The sequence below is a fragment of the Ovis aries genome, chromosome 21, assembly GCF_016772045.2.
Source record: "Ovis aries strain OAR_USU_Benz2616 breed Rambouillet chromosome 21, ARS-UI_Ramb_v3.0, whole genome shotgun sequence".
In the NCBI taxonomy this organism is placed as follows: Eukaryota; Metazoa; Chordata; class Mammalia; order Artiodactyla; family Bovidae; genus Ovis; species Ovis aries.
In genome coordinates, this window is record NC_056074.1 from 39,590,636 (window position 1) to 39,609,198 (window position 18,563).

Below are 18,563 nucleotides of genomic sequence, written 5' to 3' on the forward strand. Positions count from 1 at the left end.
TACTGGAGTGTGTTGCCATTTCCTTCTCCAGTGCATGAAAGTGAAAAGTGAAAGGGTAGTTGCTCAGTCGTGTCCGATTCTTCGCGACCCCATGGACTGCAGCCTACCAGGTTCCTCCGTCCAAGGGATTTTCCAGGCAAGAGTACTGGAATGGGGTGCCATCGCCTTTTCCAGAGATGAACTCTACTAAAATCTAAAACCAAAAGTTGGCCTGAAGCCCAAAGGTCAGGGATCTGGATTCCAATCCTAGCTCTGTGTGGCCTCAGGCAAGTCACTGTTCCTATTGGTGAGCCTGTTTTAATCCCTTTAACCTGGGGTTGGGTTAAGTTCAGTTCAGTTCAGTCGCTCAGTCGTGTCCGACTCTTCGCGACCCCATGAATCGCAGCATGCCAGGCCTCCCGGAGTCCACTCAGACTCACGTCCATCGAGTCTGTGATGCCATCCAGCCATTTCATCCTCGGTCACCCCCTTCTCCTCCTGCCCCCAACCCCTCCCAGCATCAGAGTCTTTTCCAATGAGTCAACTCTTTGCATGAGGTGGCCAAAGTACTGGAGCTTCAGCTTTAGCATCATTCCTTCCAAAGAAATCCCAGGGTTGATCTCCTTCAGAATGGACTGGTTGGATCTCCTTGCAGTCCAAGGGACTCTCAAGAGTCTTCTCCAACACCACAGTTCAAAGGCATCCATTCTTTGGCGCTCAGCCTTCTTCACAGTCCAACTCTCACATCCATACATGACCACAGGAAAAACCATACCCTTGACTAGACGGACCTTAGTCGGCAAAGTAATGTCTCTGCTTTTGAATATACTATCTAGGTTGGTCATAACTTTTCTTTCAAGGAGTAAGTGTCTTTTAATTTCATGGCTGCAGTCACCATCTGCAGTGATTTTGGAACCCAGAAAAATAAAATCTGACAGTGTTTCCACTGATTCCCCATCTATTTCCCATGAAGTGATGGGACCAGATGCCATGATCTTCGTTTTCTGAATGTTGAGCTTTAAGCCAACTTTTTCACTCTCCTCTTTCACTTTCATCAAGAGGCTTTTTAGCTCCTCTTCACTTTCTGCCATAAGGGTGGTGTCATCTGCATATCTGAGGTTATTGATATTTCTTCCAGCAATCTTGATTCCAGCTTGTGTTTCTTCCAGTCCAGTGTTTCTCATGATGTACTCTGCATATAAGTTAAATAAGCAGGGTGACAATATACAGCCTTGACGTACTCCTTTTCCTATCTGGAACCAGTCTGTTGTTCCATGTCCAGTTCTAACTGTTGCTTCCTGACCTGCATACAGATTTCTCAAGAGGCAGGTCAGGTGCTCTGTATTCCCATCTCTTTCAGAATTTTCCACAGTTTATTGTGATCCACACAGTCAAAGGCTTTGGCATAGTCAATAAAGCAGAAATAGATGTTTTTCTGCAACTCTCTTACTTTTTCCATGATCCAGCAGATGTTGGCAACTTGATCTCTGGTTCCTCTGCCTTTTCTAAAACCAGCCTGAACATCAGGGAGTTCACGGTTCACGTATTGCTGAAGCCTGTCTTGGAGAATTTTGAGCATTACTTTACTAGCATGTGAGATGAGTGCAATTGTGTGGTAGTTTGAGCATTCTTTTGCATTGCCTTTCTTTGGAATTGGAATGAAAACTGACCTTTTCCAGTCCTGTGGCCACTGCTGAGTTTTCCAAATTTGCTGGCATATTGAGTGCAGCACTTTCACAGCATCATCTTTCAGGATTTGAAACAGCTCAACTGGGTAGACAGCTCTTTACCTGAAGAGACGGAAGAATAGCCTCTGAGAGAATTGTTAGAAACACAAGGCAGGCCCCATTCTAGGAGGCCAGCTAATAAATAAGATGCTGCCCAGAAGATGCTTGTGGAATGAGTTAAGACGTCTGCCTGACCCCCATGATAGGCCAGGAGCAGAGCTGTGTTCATCAAGTGTTTATTAAATTAATAATAAAAATAACAGGGCTTCCCTGAAGGTCTAGTGGCTAAGAATCTGCCTGCCAATGCAGAGGACAGGGGTTTGTTGACTTGAAAATTAGCCAGAACCTAAAAATTGAGGTCCTTCCCTGGACAGCAAGGAGATCAAACCAGTAAATCCTAAAGGACATCAACCCTGAATATTCATTGGAAGAACTGGTGCTGAAGCTAAAGCACCAATACTTTGCCCACCTGATGTGAAGACCCAACTCATTGGAAAAGACACTGATGTTGGGAAAGATTGAAGGCAAAAGGAGGAGGAATCAACAGAGGGTGAGATGGCTGGATAGCATCACTGACTCAATGGACATGAGTTTGAGCAAACTCAGGGAGATAGTGATGGACAGAGAAGCCTGGCATGCTGCAGTCCATGGGGTCACTAAGAGTTGGACACGATTTAGAGACTGGACAACAACAAAAATTGAGAGCCATGTTTTATCTGGGAGACAGCATTTCAGGTGACCCTGAGAGAGCTGTTTTGAGAAGGTTGGGTGGGGTGGGTTCTGGGGGGAATCAAGTTAAATAGAAGTTTGCAACAAAGGGCAGATGGTCTGAACATCAAAAGTATTTCTGTGAATTAAGAAGACCAGAGTTCCCAAGTTAAAGGGATTAAGTGCTTTTCTCTGTATGGGAAGATGCAAGAATCTGGCCTCACTGAAATCATCCCTTTCCTGTGCACCTCAGCTATCTGGGGAGTTCCTCAGTGCTCAGCATGGGGAGTAGCTGCAATGTGATGGCTGTTATGTCTCAGGTATTTTTCTCTTTACTGAGTGCCCTTAACGGCTCGGGAATTCACATTTGGAGACTGGGAATCCTGATGACTGTGACATCCTTGCTGACTGACATGGCAGGAAATACTCCATTTCTCAGGTTGGATCCCTGGTCTGGGAAGATCCCACACGCCGCAGAGCAACTAAGCCAGTGCAGCACAGTTACTGAGCCCATGCACTGCCAGTTGCTGAAGCCCGAGCATCTAGAACCCGTGCTCCACAACAAGAGAAGCCACCACAACAAGAAGCCTGGGTACCACAGTGCAGAGTAGCCCCCACTGGCCACAACTAGAGAAAGCCCATGGGCAGTAACTAAAGCCCAGCACAGCCGTAACTATAGCCCATCAGGCTCCTCTGTCCATGGAATTCTCCAGGCAAGAACACTGGAGTGTGTCAGTTCAGGTCAGTTCAGTCACTCAGTGTTTCCATTGTTTCTCCATCTATTTTCCACAAAGTGATAGGACTGGGTGCCATGATCTTAGTTTTTTGAATGTGGAGTTTTAAGCTAGCTTTTTCAGTCTCCTCTTTCACCTTTATCAAGAGGCTCTTAAGTTCCTCTTTGCTTTCTGCCATTAGGGCGGTGTCATCTGAATATCCGGAGAAGGCAATAGCACCCCACTCCAGTACTATTGCCTGTAAAATCCCATGGGCGGAGGAACCTGGTGGGCTGCAGTCCATGGGGTCGCTAAGAGTCCGACATGACTGAGAGACTTCACTTTCACTTTTCACTTTCATGCATTGGAGAAGGAAATGGCAACCCATTCCAGTGTTCTTGCCTGGAGAATCCCAGGGACGGGGGAGCCTGGTGGGCTGCTGTCTATGGGTTCACACAGAGTTGGATACAACTTAGCAGCAGCATTTGAATATCTGAGGTTATTGATATCTCTCCTCGCAATTTTGATTCCAGCTTGAGCTTCTTCCAGCCCAGCATTTCACCTGATGTACTCTGCATGTAAGTTAAATAAGCAGGGTGACAACATACAGCCTTGACGTATTCTTTCCCCAATTTTGAACTAAGTCTGTTGTTCCATGGCTGGTTCTAACTGTTGTTTCTTGACCTGCATACAGGTTTCTCAAGAGGCAGGTAAGGTGGTCTGGTATTTCCATCTCTTTAAGAATTTCCTATAGTTTGTTGTGATCCACACAGTCAAAGACTTCAGTGTAGTCAATGAAGCAGATGTTTTTCTGAAATTCTCTTGCTTTTTCTATGATCCAACAGATGTTGGAAACAGGAAGATCTCTGATTCCTCTGCCTTTTCTAAATCTACCTTGAATATCTGGAAGGTCTCAGTTCACACAATGTTGAAGCCTAACTTGAAGGATTTTGAGCGTTACCTTGCTGGGATGTGAAATGAAAACAATTGTGTGGTAGTGTGAACATTCTTTTGCATTGCCCTTCTTTGGGATTGGAATGAAAACTGACCTTTTCCAGTCCTGTGGCCACTGCTGAGTTTTCCAAATCTGCTGACATATTGAGTGCAGTACTTTAACAGCATCATCTTTTAGGATTTGAAATAGCTCAGCTGGAATTCCATCACCTCCACTAGCTTTGTTCATAGTAATGCTTCCTAAGGCCCATTTGATTTCACACTCCAAGATGTCTGGCTCTAGGTGAGTGATCACACCATTGTGAACCTTTCATCTTGCAAAACTGATATTCTACACTCGTTAAACAGCAACACCAAACTGAGTGAGTTTTGCGGTGTGTTAATGATATCTCGGAGAAGGCAATGGCACCCCACTCCAGTACTCTTGCCTGGAAAATCCCATGGACAGAGGAGCCTGGTGGGCTGCAGTCCATGGGGTCACAAAGAGTCGGACACGACTTCACTTTCACTTTCACTTTCACGCATTGGAGAAGGAAATAGCAACCCATTCCAGTGTTCTTGCCTGGAGAATCCCAGGGATGGGGGAGCCTGGTGGGCTACAGTCCATGGGGTCACACAGAGTCGGACACGACTGAAGCGACTTAGCAGCAGCAGCAATGATATCTCAGTAAAAATTATTTAAAAAATAATTTTCAGGCTTCCCTGGTGGCTAGCGCTAAAGAAACTCCCTGCCAATGCAGGAGACATCAGTTCAATCCCTGATTCAGGAAGGTTCCACAGACCTTGGAGCAACTAAGCCCTGTGCGCCACAACTATCGAGCCTGTGCTCTAGAGCCTGGAAGCCACAACCGCTGAGCCCATGTGTGTGCCACAACTACTGAAGCCCTTGCTCTAGAGTCCGTGCTCCACAACAAGAGAAGCCACCACAATAAGAAGCTCTTGCACTTAAACTGTTAATAGAGAGTAGTCCCTGCTTGCAACAACTAAATAAAAGCCTGCACAGCAATGAAGACCCAGAACAACCGAAAATAAATATTTAAAAATTATTTTTAAAGTCTTCTTCAACTCTCCAATAGCCATGTGATATTGTGTCTATTTTGAAATGCAGTTCAAAGGCTATTTCTTGCAGGAAATCTTATGTGTGTCTTCTGCTCTTCAGTGCCCCAGTCCTCAATCTGAGGGTTGTACAAAGCACCAGCCTTCCATGGCCACTCTGGCCTGGAGACCCTCAGAGTCCAGAGCACTGGGCCCGGGACCTCGGCTGGGGGTCTGGAGCTCATGTGCTCCTGACTTAGGCTGGGAGGTGGGAGTCCCGGATTTTGATGGCAGGATATGTAACCTCGGGCAAAGCACTTCTCCTCTCCACTCCTCAGGGTCCTCATCTGGTTGTAGAAGGCTTGGTGGGCCTCCCCTTCCCCAGCTTTTTCTGTAGGGTTGTTGGAGAAGCTTCATCTCCTAAGCCTGGGAGGTGGGCAAGGGGGAAAGTATGGGCTTCTATTTGACAGATGAGGCCACAAGGGCCAGACAGACAAGACCTACCGAGCAAAGGATTCTGCCCTGGATCTCAGCCTGGCTAAACTGCGGCATTTGCTTTTTATTGCTCCGGTAGGTGGGCACCCTTTGGGCACCCAGGCTCCGTCTGCAGCAGGCAAGGTGGCTGGGTGGTTCCAAGGCAGCAGAGTGGCCAACAAGGCCTAGGGTAGGGTGAGGAAGACTCTGAAAAGGACCCCAGCCCCTCCCTGACTTCATTGCCAGGTTCCATTGCCCATTCTTGGTGCTCCATGGACTAGTTGTTCATTTGGGAGGAACTTCTGGGTGGAGATTTCACAGTATAGGGTAGGGGATGGAGTCCAGGAGAATGAAGGGTGTTGGGGTCCAGGGTGCTAGGAAAGGGGCCCAGGACTACAAACCAGGAACTTTTGGCAGGAATGCCAAACTCCTGGAATTCCACCTGTGCCTTGGAGTCCCTGCAGCAGGGTTTTGAACAAGAGACCCCAAGAGCACATCTTAGGTCCCAGAGAGGCTGGGAGTTCCATCCAGAGAGGCTAGCTTGCTGGGGTGGTGTGGCAGCATCAGGGAGCATCTCCAGCTCTGATGCTTTGCCACTCCTAGGCTGGCCCTTTAAATCCAGACCATGATGTCACCTTAGACAGCAAGGGAGGGGAGGGGGACTGCAGGCTGAGGAAGGACTTCATTTCCCAGCAGCCTTGGGGGGTACCACACCCCTCCCAGCAGGCACTGACTCACTGCAGACTATTAACCAGTCCAGTGCCATTTTCTACTGGGGTTTTAAAAAGTGTCCAGCCAGTTTGGAGTGAGAGTGACATTCCCTTGTGGGTTGAATGCCTGGGGCACAGATGGAGCAGGGCAAATCTTTGGGTGTGTCAGAGGATTGGGCCTCTTGCCCCCAGCTTCCTGGTGCAGACTCCTGAGTCTTCCTCTCTCCGTATACATTCCCTTCCAGAGCCCAGGAGCCCAGCCCCAGTTGGACCCCGTCCCACTCTGCTTCAGTCTTGTCCCCCCTGGTGCCCGCAGGGATTACCCCTTCAGTCAGGCAGCCGCTTTAATTGGTGCAGGGACTACATCTCCCAGCTGCCCCCGGCGGGAACTTCCTGACGCAGCCCCCCTCCCCCGCCCCCCAAACCCGCGGGGATGTGCGGGCCGACTGGGGGAGGTGACTTGATGTCATCGTGAGAAGCTGGGCGGCGGGTGCCGGTGCGCACAGAGCCGGGGCTCCCGCGGTGCCGCGCGGGTCGGATCCCGCGACTTGAGGAGAGGTCTGCGCGCTGCCCCGGCCAGCCCGGAGCCCGCCGGGCGCCCGCGCCCCGACTCGGGGCTGAGTTGGGGGCATGCTCCGGCCCCCCCGGAGCTGGAGAGAGAACCCAGGAGCGCCGCCGCCCAGCGCCAGCGCCCCGAACCGGACCGCTGCGAAGGAGCCCTGAGCAGCTGCTCCCCTCCCCACAGACAGCCCCTGGAGGGCCCGTGACCTAAGTCTGAGCGTCAGAGAAGTGAGTGTGCCCCCATTGGGAGGCAGATGAGATTTGGGGGTGAGGAAGGAGAAACTGAGTTTGGGGAGGGCGCCGGGTTGTAGGAGAGGGGTGGCATGGGGATAGGGCCCCCATTCCTGGAAGAGTCCCTGGTGACCCTGATTAGTGGAGCAGGAACGGGGTCCCCATTCTGTTAGGGGCCAGGGATGAGGGCCAAGGTCCCCATTCTAGATAGGGTCTGGCTTGGGGGAGAGGCCCTATTTTGAGGGGGTTGTTTTAGAGCCTGGGGCCTTTATGTCTGGGAGAAGGGAGGCACCTGCACCTCGTTTAGGGTCTGGGCCAGGGTCGGAGGGCAGGAAGACAGGCTGTCAGCGGCAGCCCCACAGGCTGTCAGCGGCAGCCCCACAGGCTGTCCTGAAAGAACTGACAGCCTCTCTGTCTCTTTCTTGCCGGCCTCTCTGCCCTGACTTCTTTTTCAAAAGAGCCAGGCTGGGAACCCTAGCTGGACTCTTCGGACCCTCAGGAAGGACCTGAAACCTGAGCCATCCTCCTGTCTACTGTGCTTGCCCCCCAGGACTGGGCAGTTGCCAAAGGTCCTGGGGGGGGCCCAGGACTGTGGTTGTGCCCACCCCATCCCCCTCGCCTCCCGCAGCGCACAGGATGGGCCCAAGTTAGTCAACCCAGCCTCATAAAGCATCCTGCAGCCCCAGAGGGAACCTCAGGGGCTCTGAAGGCTTGACCCACCGCCTAGCCGCCATGGAGACGAAGCTGCCCCCAGCGAGTACCCCCACCAGCCCCTCTTCCCCGGGGCTGTCCCCTGTGCCCCCACCCGACAAGGTGGACGGCTTCTCCCGCCGTTCCCTCCGCAGGGCCCGGCCCCGGCGGTCCCACAGCTCCTCTCAGTTCCGCTATCAGAGCAACCAGCAAGAACTCACTCCACTGCCCCTGCTCAAAGGTGAGCCCGGCTGCTGGCCGCGAGGGGACCTGAGTCCTGGAGTGGGCCAGCGAGCCTTGGGGGTGGGGGAGTGAGAAGCAGCTGGCAGCTGTGATCCGACGGAGTCTGGATGGCCCCTTCCAAGCAAGGGACTCCATCACCTGAGCTGACCCCCACCCCCCAGCCCTCTCGCTCTCTGTGCTGACGCATGGCCTGACTGGCCTGTCATCCTTGGAGGTGGGGCATCTGGAGGTGGTGCCACCCTGGGGGGCAGACCGGAGCTAAGGGTGGGGCCTACAGCCTGGGTTCCAGGAAGCCACAAGCAGCCTGGCTGCTGCCAGGGTCCTGGAGCAGGTGCTCAGCATGGCTCCCTGCAATTGTGGTGTTGTCCCCCCACCTCTGGGTACAGGGCCCCACTAGCTGAGGCAGAGGGCACCCGAGAGACTCCTAGTCCTGGCTCTTCTCCCCACTTCTGGCTCTTAGAACAGAGTGCTACCTAGGAGAGGGAGGCCATGGCTGTTGGGGGCACCTGTGGAAGGCCCAGGTGTCCAGGGTCTGTAACCATGCTTTCCAATCAGGCCGTCGTGTTCTCTGGGCCTCAGTTAGGATGAAGAGATGAAGCTCCTTTACCTCACAAGAATGGAGGATGGGACCGAAGTGGTTTACTTTCTGCAAGGAGTGGGAGATGGCCCAGAAGCATGGGGCATGGGGGCAGAGAAGCCTGCCCTAGGGATTAGGAAGGCTCACCCCTGCCCAGAGCTGCAGCAGCTGGGGCCCAGGCTCAGACCCCTCCTCCCTCCCCAGATGTGCCAGCCTCTGAGCTGCATGAACTGCTGAGCCGGAAGCTGGCCCAGTGTGGGGTGATGTTTGACTTCTTGGACTGTGTGGCCGACCTGAAGGGGAAGGAGGTGAAGCGGGCGGCACTCAATGAGCTGGTGGAGTGCGTGGGGAGCACCCGGGGGGTCCTAATTGAGCCTGTCTACCCAGACATCATCCGCATGGTGAGCACCTTGGTGCGCATGGGAACCCTACTGCCTGCCCGCGGAGCTCCCGGGCAGAGAATAAACCCATGCCCTTTGGCTTGGCCTTAGGGCCCGTGTCTCCCACCTGACCCGTCTCCCAGCCCCACTCCTGCCCAGCACCCTGCCAGTGTAGGTCCCTCAGTGCCTCCTGGACTTGTCCCACCCTGCCCTTTTGCTTGCGCTCTCCTGAGGCCTGGTGTGCCTTCCTTGTGCCATGGCCTGGCTCATCTGCTGCTTCTTCCATGAAGCCTCTCTCAGTATTCAAACTAGAAATCTCCCTTCCGCTGCTTAGAAGGTCCATCGACCTTACCATTTTCCATCTCGTCTTCCCTGCTGGACTGCACCTGCTAGAGGGTGGGGATGTGTCTCATCTGCCCCTCAGTCCCCAACTGCAAGCCCAGGTCTTCCATGAACTAGATGTTCAGGCAGTGATTGCAAAGGAGGGAACTGCTTGCTGAGGCAGGTACTGAGGCCCGTTAGACTTTGGATGAGGGATGTCCTAGCTTCTGCCTCAGAGGGTTCTTCCTTAAAGAACCCTGACCTGCCCCTCAGATCTCAGTGAATATCTTTCGGACGCTGCCGCCCAGTGAGAACCCTGAATTTGACCCTGAAGAGGATGAGCCCAATCTTGAGCCTTCATGGCCACATCTTCAGGTAGGAGGGCTGGGGAAGACAGGGATATGAGTTTCAGAAGAGACCCGAGGAGGGGGTAGAGGGTCTCCTGAGATCCTGGACTGTTGGCTGAGGGCCACAGGGCAGGATGAAGGGGGAGGCAGTTCCTGAACTCACCGTGTCGTCTGTCCCCTCCTCCAGCTGGTATATGAGTTTTTCCTGCGTTTCTTGGAGAGCCCAGACTTCCAGCCCTCTGTGGCCAAGAGATATGTGGATCAAAAGTTTGTCTTGATGGTGAAGTGGGGAACCCAGGCTGGGTGGTATCATGGGGCAGGGGCAGGCTCTCTGTGGGGGCATGGGGATAGGATGGGAGTAGCCTGGCTTGGTCTCTTTCCTAACCCCTGATCCCGGCTCCCACAGCTCCTGGAGCTGTTTGATAGTGAGGACCCCCGGGAGCGTGAGTACCTCAAGACCATCTTGCACCGGGTCTACGGCAAGTTCCTGGGGCTCCGGGCCTACATCCGCAAACAGTGCAGCCATATCTTCCTCCGGTGGGTGCCTGCTGCCTGCCCTGCTGAAACCTCTGGAGGGAGTGGGGAGAGCTGTAGGAAGAAGACAGAGGCAAAGGCTTCTGGGCTAGGGGACCCTGTAGAACTATGGTTTATTGAGTTTTTTCTTGGCAGCATGTACTGCTACCAGTAGTACTGCTTATACAAATCCTGTGAGATCAACAGAGAAAGGTATTTATTTCTGATTTACAGATGAGAAAATACAGGCTGAGAGATGAAATGGTTTTCAGGGACTAGGTCAGTTCAGGGGGTCTAGGATCTAAATCTTTTGATCTTTGTTGTACCAGGCCATAGGACCCCAAAAAAGGGATTCTTTCTGTAAATATGTATTGAGCACCAATGCCTACTTGGCATCAGAGGCCCATATGGCCTTTTAGTTGAGACTGGCTCTCGAGCTCGATGGCCTGTGTTTGAGTTTGGTTCAACTATTTGGGTGAATTTGGGCAAAATATTTAAGCTTTTTCCTAGCTTCCTCGTCTCTAGAATGGGAATGATAACTATACTAACACAGAGTTGTCAAGATGAAATGAGGCAATGCCTTCGCTCCCTATAGCTCCTGGACGAAGGCTAGAACTCTGAAACCTTAGCTCTTATTGTTATTAGCTACGAAATAGGTGAGGAATGATCCCTGTCCTCCAGGAGCTCAGGGTATTAGATCCCTTGCTTATTAATTTTAGGGCAAGTTTGACTGAGCTGCTGAGCCCTGATTTCTTCATTTGTGTAATGGATCTAATAAGCTCTACCTCTTGGGATAGTTTTGAGAAATACGTAGCCCAGAATAGACACTCTGTCATTCTTTCGGTTGATTGGCATGAAGAGTGAAGGATTCAGGCTGAGTGCCTGTAGACTGGATGGGACCAGGTAATGAGAGTTAAGGTCTGGCAGACAATGCTTCACAGAAGAGAGGTTTGAGCAGGGACCCAGAGTAGCAGTGGTGGCTGGGCTGAGAGGGTGATACAGAAGTGGGTGTGGATCTCAGTGGGCCTGGTTTGGTGTTTGGGGAAGAGAGCACAGCCTCTGGGTTAATGTGCAGGGCTGGGGTGGGTAGGCAAGGTGGTTGAGAGGAGGGTTGGGCCTGCTCCAATTGCCTTGAACTCTTGTGCATCCTTCTCTTCCTCTCAAAGGTTCATCTATGAATTCGAGCATTTCAACGGCATTGCTGAGCTGCTGGAGATCTTAGGAAGGTGACTCTCTCTGGGCCTCAGCTGGAGCATCTGGAGGACTCTGGGAGGAGGGACGGAGGCCCAGTCACCCCAGCCCTCTGCATCTCTTGTGTCCCCTCCTCAGCATCATCAATGGCTTTGCCTTGCCCCTGAAGACAGAGCACAAGCAGTTCCTGGTTCGAGTCCTGATCCCCCTGCACTCTGTCAAGTCGCTGTCTGTCTTCCATGCCCAGGTGAGGCCCAGGCCTGGCCCGGCCACAGTGGAGAGGGCCTGAGGGTCAGGGCAGCCACCGACTGGCAGGGTTAGCCTGACACTCTGACTCCAGGCACTTGAAAACATGAACTCATGGGATCCTCTCTCACCTTTTTCTTGACTAATTCTCTTCCGTCTACCTTAGAGAATCCCCACGATCCTTTCAGGCCGGTCTTAGACATCAGCTCTCTGAAGGCTTCCCAGCCCCCTCCCTCTTAACTTGCTCTGGGCAGGCTCCTCTTTCTATATTCCCGTAGATCACGATACAGATTGTGGTTATGGAACCTTTTATAAAATTTATAAGGATTGGTTTGCTGAATATTTCTCCTGTAGGGTCATTATTGTGTCCCTACACATCAAACACGGTGCCTGGTATCTCCTAGGTGGTCCGTAAATGCTTGGTGAATGAGTGAAGAGTAAATGAGCAAATATCTGGTGTCCTCTCCTGACCCCTGTCCTCCTTCTCTCTGCCTATCCCTCCACCACCCTACCCCCGCTCCCTTACAGCTGGCATACTGTGTGGTGCAGTTCCTGGAGAAAGATGCAACCCTGACAGAGCATGTGAGTACCTCTGGTGTGTGTGTTAAATTGCTTCAGTCTTGTCCGACTCTTTGTGGCCCTATAGACTGTAGCCCGCCAGGCTTCTCTGTGCTTGGGATTCTCCAGGCAAGAATACTGGAGTGGGTTGTCGTGCCCTCCTCCAAGGGATCTTCCCAACCCAGGGATTGAACCCACGTCTTGTGCGTCTCCTGCATTGCAGGTGGATTCTTTACCACTGAGCCACCAGGGAAGCCCTCAAGTACCTCTGGTGGGGGAGGCAACCTGGTGTCCTGGCAGGCCTGACTCCTTTCTGCCTCAACTCCCACAGGTGATCCGGGGGCTGCTCAAATACTGGCCAAAAACCTGTACCCAGAAAGAGGTATGAAGGAGGGCTCTGGTGTCCACTGCAGGGAGGCTGGGAAGGCTTGGCTTCCCAAAGGCAGTTGGGTGTATGTCGGGGGAGATGGGAACCGTCGCCCCTGTGTCCCTGCCCCCACCCCAGGTGATGTTTCTGGGGGAGATGGAGGAGATTCTGGATGTTATCGAGCCCTCGCAGTTCGTGAAGATCCAGGAGCCCCTCTTCAAGCAGGTGGCCCGCTGTGTGTCCAGCCCCCACTTCCAGGTACAGGTGGGGACAGGTGGGGTGAGAGCCAGGGTATGGACTGGAAGGTTGGCAGGTTGACCTCACACAGCTTCCTCTGCCCTCAGTTTCTCCTCTGGACCTTCCTGGGTCTGATAATGTGGAGATGCTGGACTCAGGGTCAGGAGACCTCCCAGTGGCTGAGGAGATTTGAGCAAATCACTTCACCACTCTGAGTTGGATTAAGCTTCCTTATCTGTAGAATGGGCCGCCTGGGTGGAGAGGAGAACTGAAGAGACGGTAGCATAAGCACATCTGGTAACCTGAAATGGATGTTTACCAAGTGTCCATGAATGGGATGGATGGTTGTCTTCACTTTCCCCCTTTCTTAGTGGCCTTAAATTTCATTGGCCTCACAGAGACCAGCAAGGCTTCCCCACTCCATCCAGGCTGGATGTAACCAGTGTTCTCCTACATGTGTGTGCAGACTTTCGTTTTTATAAGCCGTAACCTGGTGGTTGTCAATTTTTCCTCACAGTGACTCTGGCACTTCAGTTTACTAAATACCTCATATAATTCTTATAACAGCCATATGGAGGTAGCTATTATTAGCCCCAATTTACAGATTTGAAAACTGAGGCTGAGGGGTAAATTGCCTTTCCCAAAGCCATGTGGCCAGTGTGTAGTGGAGCCAGGATTCACTTGACTCCAAATCCAGTGTTCTTTGCACCTCACCATGTTGGTCAGATGAACCCTGAAGATGGGGTATAAGGAGGACAGCGTGCCCTGGGTCTGGGGCTGGGTCTGATTCCAGGACAGGCACCTGCAGGGAAGCCACTGAGGCGCTTACTCTGCCATCTTGCTGCCCCAGGTTGCAGAGCGGGCTCTGTATTTCTGGAACAATGAGTATATCCTGAGCCTCATTGAGGACAATTGCCACACTGTGCTGCCTGCTGTGTTTGGGACCCTCTACCAAGTCTCCAAGGAGCACTGGAATCAGTGAGTGGCCAGGCTTTGACCTGATCCACAGAGGCTAGGGCAGGGCCAGCCAGTCCAGAACTGGGGTTACTCCTGGCTGGAGAGGATCAGGGAAGGCATCTGAAGGTGGTAGAGGGGTGGTGAAAGGGGAAGGAGAAGGGTAGTGCTTGTGGTGGTCAGGGCTGCAAGCTGTGTTTGGGACACAGAGATAGGCAGAATGCTGGAGTGGGAGGTGGGACCCAACTGAAATTGCTCTCATCTCTCACCTCGTCCTTGTCCCTGCCAAGAACCATTGTGTCTCTGATCTACAATGTGCTCAAGACCTTCATGGAGATGAATGGGAAGCTGTTTGATGAGCTCACAGCCTCCTACAAGCTGGAAAAGCAGCAGTGAGTACTGAGAGGCTGGGCGTGGAGGGAGAGGGGAGAAACGCAGGAAAAGGACCAGCTCCTAAGGGTTGGAGGGAACCTAAAAGGATAACCCATATCCCATCTGGTCAGATGTTTAAAGTCTCTCCCTATGGTTTTGTCACATGCTGGGCCATCTGTGCCCAGCTTTCCACTGCATCCTCCAATTATCCTCCCAAGTACTTCCTCCTAGTATGGAGGTTACTGGTGGCTCAGTGGTAAAGAATCTGCCTGCCAATGCAGGAGATGCAGGTTTGATCCCTGGGTCAGACAGATCCCCTGGAGGAGGAAACAGCTACCCATTCCAGTATTCTTGCCTGGAAAATCCCATGCATAGGGAAGCCTGGTGCGCTATAGTCCATGGGGTCACAAAAGAGTTGGACATGACTTAGCAACTAAACAACATAACAGCCCTTCAGGCGGGGCCTCTCAGGGCCAGGCTGATCCATCTACTCCATGACCATGGGCTGGGACCCGTCTCTCCTCGGTGTTTTCTCCCCAAGTGGAAGATTCCCACTGAGTCTCTTTGCAGGTGGGGTGGTGGTGAGGGAGTTAGATTGCAGCTGGAGCTCCAGGAAGGGAACTGCCTCTCCCTCTCTCCCCAGGGAGCAGCAGAAGGCCCGGGAACGTCAGGAGCTGTGGCAAGGCCTGGAGGAGCTACGGCTACGCCGGTTACAGGGGACCCAGGGGGCCAAAGAGGCCCCGCTCCAGCGGCTTACACCCCAGGTCACCGGTGGAGGTCAGAGCTAAAGATCCCCAGAAGGGGAGGAGCTAAACCCAGAGCTATCAGTCCCTCCACCCTCCCTCCTGCCCAGGGGCCTAGAGAGGTACACACCTGCTCCTGGCCTTGCCAGTGGGGGCTTGGAGGGCTCCCTGCCTGGCCCAGCGTGGGCAGTTTCCTCTGGGGGGAGAGGAGAGATGGTGGTCCTGGCAACAGAATTCTCAGGCTCTCCTGGCAGGACTGGACCAGGGTGCGCTTGATCAGGAAGCGGCCATCGGGGACTGCCCTGCCCCACAAAGCTGGGCTCCAGACTGCAGGCAGGTTCCCACCCCCCGCTCCCAGCCTAGGGCAAGGGGACGCAGCCCCTCGCCTGCCCCACCTTGTGCCAGCGCGAGGTCCTTCCTCACCCCACCATGGGATCCATGGTCTATTTATTCTCCCCCAGCTCCCCTGCAACACAGACATTATCCTGGGCCCGGGGCACTCTCCTCCCCTCTCCTCCCTGGCCCTGTACATCCTTGTCCCCTTTTTATTTATTGGGCAGGGGGAGGGGTAAGGGCACAGGCAGAAGATTCCCTGTGTCCTGGGACAAGGGGGGTGGTCACAGTAACTGTGGTCTGTTCCCCTTTCCATGGCTGGGGGTAGATTTAATAAAGAGAGAAACTCACGATCTGCTTGCTTTATTTAGGGGTAGGGACACGGGGGAGGTGAACTGATGAAGGACTGGCTCGGAAGCTAGGCAGAGGTGGGGAAGAGGCAGAAACCCCCCTCTTTTCAGAGGGTTGGACCTGTCATCTTTACTGAGGTTCAGGATACGTGGGCTACACTCCGACGCTAAACCCTGTGACCAGGGGGCGGGGAAACGGGGAGGAAGGGCTAGTAGCGAGAGAGGCGGCACATGTCACACTGGCAGGCCCTGGCCGTGAAGACCTCCAGCTCCTCCTTCCGGCTCCCCCCACAGCGCAGCTGCACCTTCACCTGTGGGAGAGGTGGGCGTCTGCTCCAAGCTCCTTTCTTAGGCCATCTTAGGTCCCTGCCTTCTCTGTCTCCGCAACCCCAACGAGCCACTGCCGAGCTCAGCCCCCTCACCTTCCTCAGGCCGCTGATGGTACAGCACTGAGACACGGAGGTGATGTTATGTCGATAACCACTGGCCACCAGCACGGAGTACCGGGAAGGGAAGGCGCTGGACTCGCAGTGGCCCACACAGGCCTGTGCCACATGGGAGCCCTGGCAGGTGCCTTGGCGGTCACTTCGCACCGTCACGTTGAAGGCTAGGAGACAGGGGAGTGGTAAATGGTGCCTTGGCGAAGGCTTGCCCAGCACCTGCCACCTGAGCCTCACTGGGTCCCTCAAGGGTGCTGCTTGCCCCGGCTTGGTCCAATCCGTCCGCTCTTTGCTTCCACCCAGCTCTCTGCTCCCAGAGTCACTTACGGTGCAAGTAGCAGCCTGGGATGGCGGCCTGTCGACTCTGGCCTTCAGTGACCGCCAGGAGCAGCAGGCAGAGGAGCAGGGTTTGGGGGGACGCCATGGGCATCTGAAACACAGAGGGTGGATAGATGTTTCTATGTGGGTGTGCAGGTGTGGGGGAGGAGCTTTTTACATGCTGCAGCCTCTGGGTGAATGAGCCGGGGCTAGGCTGGTCTGTCTGACTGCGGTGAGGCATGCCTTAGGGGCTGTCTTTTCCTCGTGTGTGCCTTTGGGTGTATGTGTATATGCATGTATGTGTGTACTCATCCTCTCTGGATGGGTGTGAGTGTGAGCAGCTGTCCCAGAGTGACTCGCGTGTCAGCCCACTGCAGTGATTCTCCCCAGGAATCTCCTCTACCATCTGGAGCACAAACCTCTGCCTCCCTCCACCTGCCCCATCTGGGCCTGCAGGACCCTTAGCTATAGCCCCCAGGCCCTCCCGGGGCTCTTGCTGCCTTAGTGAGCTCACCGCTTCTGAATGGATTGGTGAATGGCTCCTCTTGCCTCCTGCTGGTCTCCAGACGGTGCTGGCTCTCTGAGTATTTATTCGCCATCATCCTGGAGCCACGCCTTCTTGGAGATCAGCTTTCAGGCCTGCCTCTCTTCTGCCCGAAGCCTCACAGCAAAACCACCTGGGAGATCCTGCTCTTCTCTGAGGTGTGGTCCTCAGAGAGTGGTTTCTGCTTTCCAGCTCTCCTAGGGCTGCCTGTGGCCCAGTGCTGGGGAAGTGAGGTGTAGAGAGGCCAGGACCTGGCAGAGGGGGCAGTGTGTGTACGCTTGCAGAGAGAGGGCTCTGGACTGGGCTGAGTTGTGGCCACCTGGATTCTCTTCTTTGCTGTGTGACCTCAGGCAGGACACTTCTGTTTAGGGCTTTGCCAGCCCAACCTTAAAGTGATTAAACCCAGCCCTGCCTATCTCTTTTACCCACTGCAAAGGTAAGGGTGGAGAGGAGATTCTTACGGCCAAGGGAGGTGATAGCATCTCACTGATGATATCAGTGGGGATACCCTGAGAGGTGCTTCATGGCAGAGCCAGAGGAGAGTGGGGCAGGGGGTTCTAAGTTCGTTTCAGAGCTTCACTTTCACTGTCAAGCGGATGATTTCTCATTCTGGGGGTCATCTACAGGGTGGGGTTCCCCCTAGTTCCTGGAGTAACAGGGACCCGACACTTGGAAGAGCCTGAAGCCATCAACCCCAGCAGATCCAATCATTTAGTCCAGCCCTGGCTCTGGTGTTGCAGGTGGAGGCAACTAAGGTTCAAAGAAGGAAATTTACTGAAGGTCACACAGCTAGTTCATGGCAGGGCTGATCTGGAACCCAAATCTGCTGTTCATGCATGGTGCTAAATTATACCTGGGGCGAGAATGTGGCAAGTTAGAAAAAGACCCCTCATCAGCGAGAGCCACAGGGGCTGGGGCAGGGGAGAAATCAGAAGGAAGCCAGTGCTAACTCTGGCCCTGCACACCCCAGGGCTATAGTCTCACTGACCTGCTCAGAGAAGCAGAGCCAACCACACAGACAGCCAGAGCTGGAAGGCACTTGAGAGCTCATCAAATCCTACCCTTTGATTTTCCAGATGAGAAAATAAGAACCAGAAAGGAAAGTGACTTTGCCAAGGGTTCATTGTAAGCCTGGAAGTCAGAATGGCACTACTCAGATCTCCAGACTCTGGAGCTGAGCCTCTGGACAGATTTGTAAAGCAGGCTGTGTTTGGGACAGGAGGGCAAAGGCTGTAAACACAACTTGTCCCTAGTCCTCCAGTCCTCACGCAGAGTGACTTCCCCTTCAGTCCTTCTCCCCTCAGGTCCCAGGCCCTTCAGTGGCCCACCTTATCTGTCCTCCTCACCTAAAGGAAAGGTATCAGAACAAGGGGTCTCCAAGAGACCCTTTTAGCAGTCCAGCCCTAATTTTTCCATTTACCATGAGACACTTCCAGCATGACAGATAATCAGCTCTGTTCAAAGAGTAGGAGTAACAAGCGCTCATTACCTTACAAAGTGGCCTATTCTAATACTGGTCATCTCTACAGCTAAAAAATGCCTCTAACCTACACTGACTTCAAGTTAATCCAGTAAACTGGTCTGCATTACTGTCAAAAGCCAAAGGAGTAGCTAGATGAGAAGAATTTATCTACGAAGAGACTGTATTTTGGGGCCAAATGGGGTGAACTGACAAGACATGATTTCTTGAGGGGCAGCAGGGCTCAGGACATGGAGTCTTGCGAGACCCCATTCTCTAACCCGGCCA

General features: G+C 53.3%; 2 protein-coding genes across 3 annotated transcripts; one reads left to right on the forward strand and one right to left on the reverse strand.

Annotated features, from left to right (window-relative positions):
* The first annotated feature begins 6,748 nt into the window (after positions 1 to 6,748).
* On the forward strand, positions 6,749 to 15,514 carry PPP2R5B (protein phosphatase 2 regulatory subunit B'beta). Of its 2 annotated transcripts, none has more exons than XM_027959468.2 (14): positions 6,749 to 7,089; positions 7,551 to 8,023; positions 8,807 to 9,003; positions 9,577 to 9,678; positions 9,838 to 9,930; positions 10,057 to 10,187; positions 11,330 to 11,389; positions 11,493 to 11,601; positions 12,129 to 12,182; positions 12,490 to 12,540; positions 12,664 to 12,783; positions 13,613 to 13,740; positions 14,007 to 14,108; positions 14,732 to 15,514. In XM_027959468.2, the coding sequence occupies exons 2-14, from the start codon at positions 7,825 to 7,827 to the stop codon at positions 14,874 to 14,876; spliced, it is 1,491 nt and encodes a 496-aa protein (XP_027815269.1). In that variant the 5' UTR covers positions 6,749 to 7,089; positions 7,551 to 7,824; the 3' UTR covers positions 14,877 to 15,514. The 2 variants fall into 2 exon arrangements, with proteins under 2 accessions (XP_027815269.1, XP_027815270.1); XM_027959469.3 differs by having other exon boundaries at positions 8,807 to 8,910.
* On the reverse strand, positions 15,512 to 16,878 carry GPHA2 (glycoprotein hormone subunit alpha 2). Its single transcript, XM_027959470.3, has 4 exons — positions 16,787 to 16,878; positions 16,282 to 16,384; positions 15,937 to 16,121; positions 15,512 to 15,825 (listed from the first exon to the last, which is right to left on the reverse strand). Exons 2-4 carry the CDS (start codon positions 16,382 to 16,384, stop codon positions 15,724 to 15,726), a joined length of 390 nt encoding a protein of 129 aa, XP_027815271.1. The 5' UTR covers positions 16,787 to 16,878; the 3' UTR covers positions 15,512 to 15,723.
* Between the last annotated feature and the right edge of the window lie 1,685 nt (positions 16,879 to 18,563).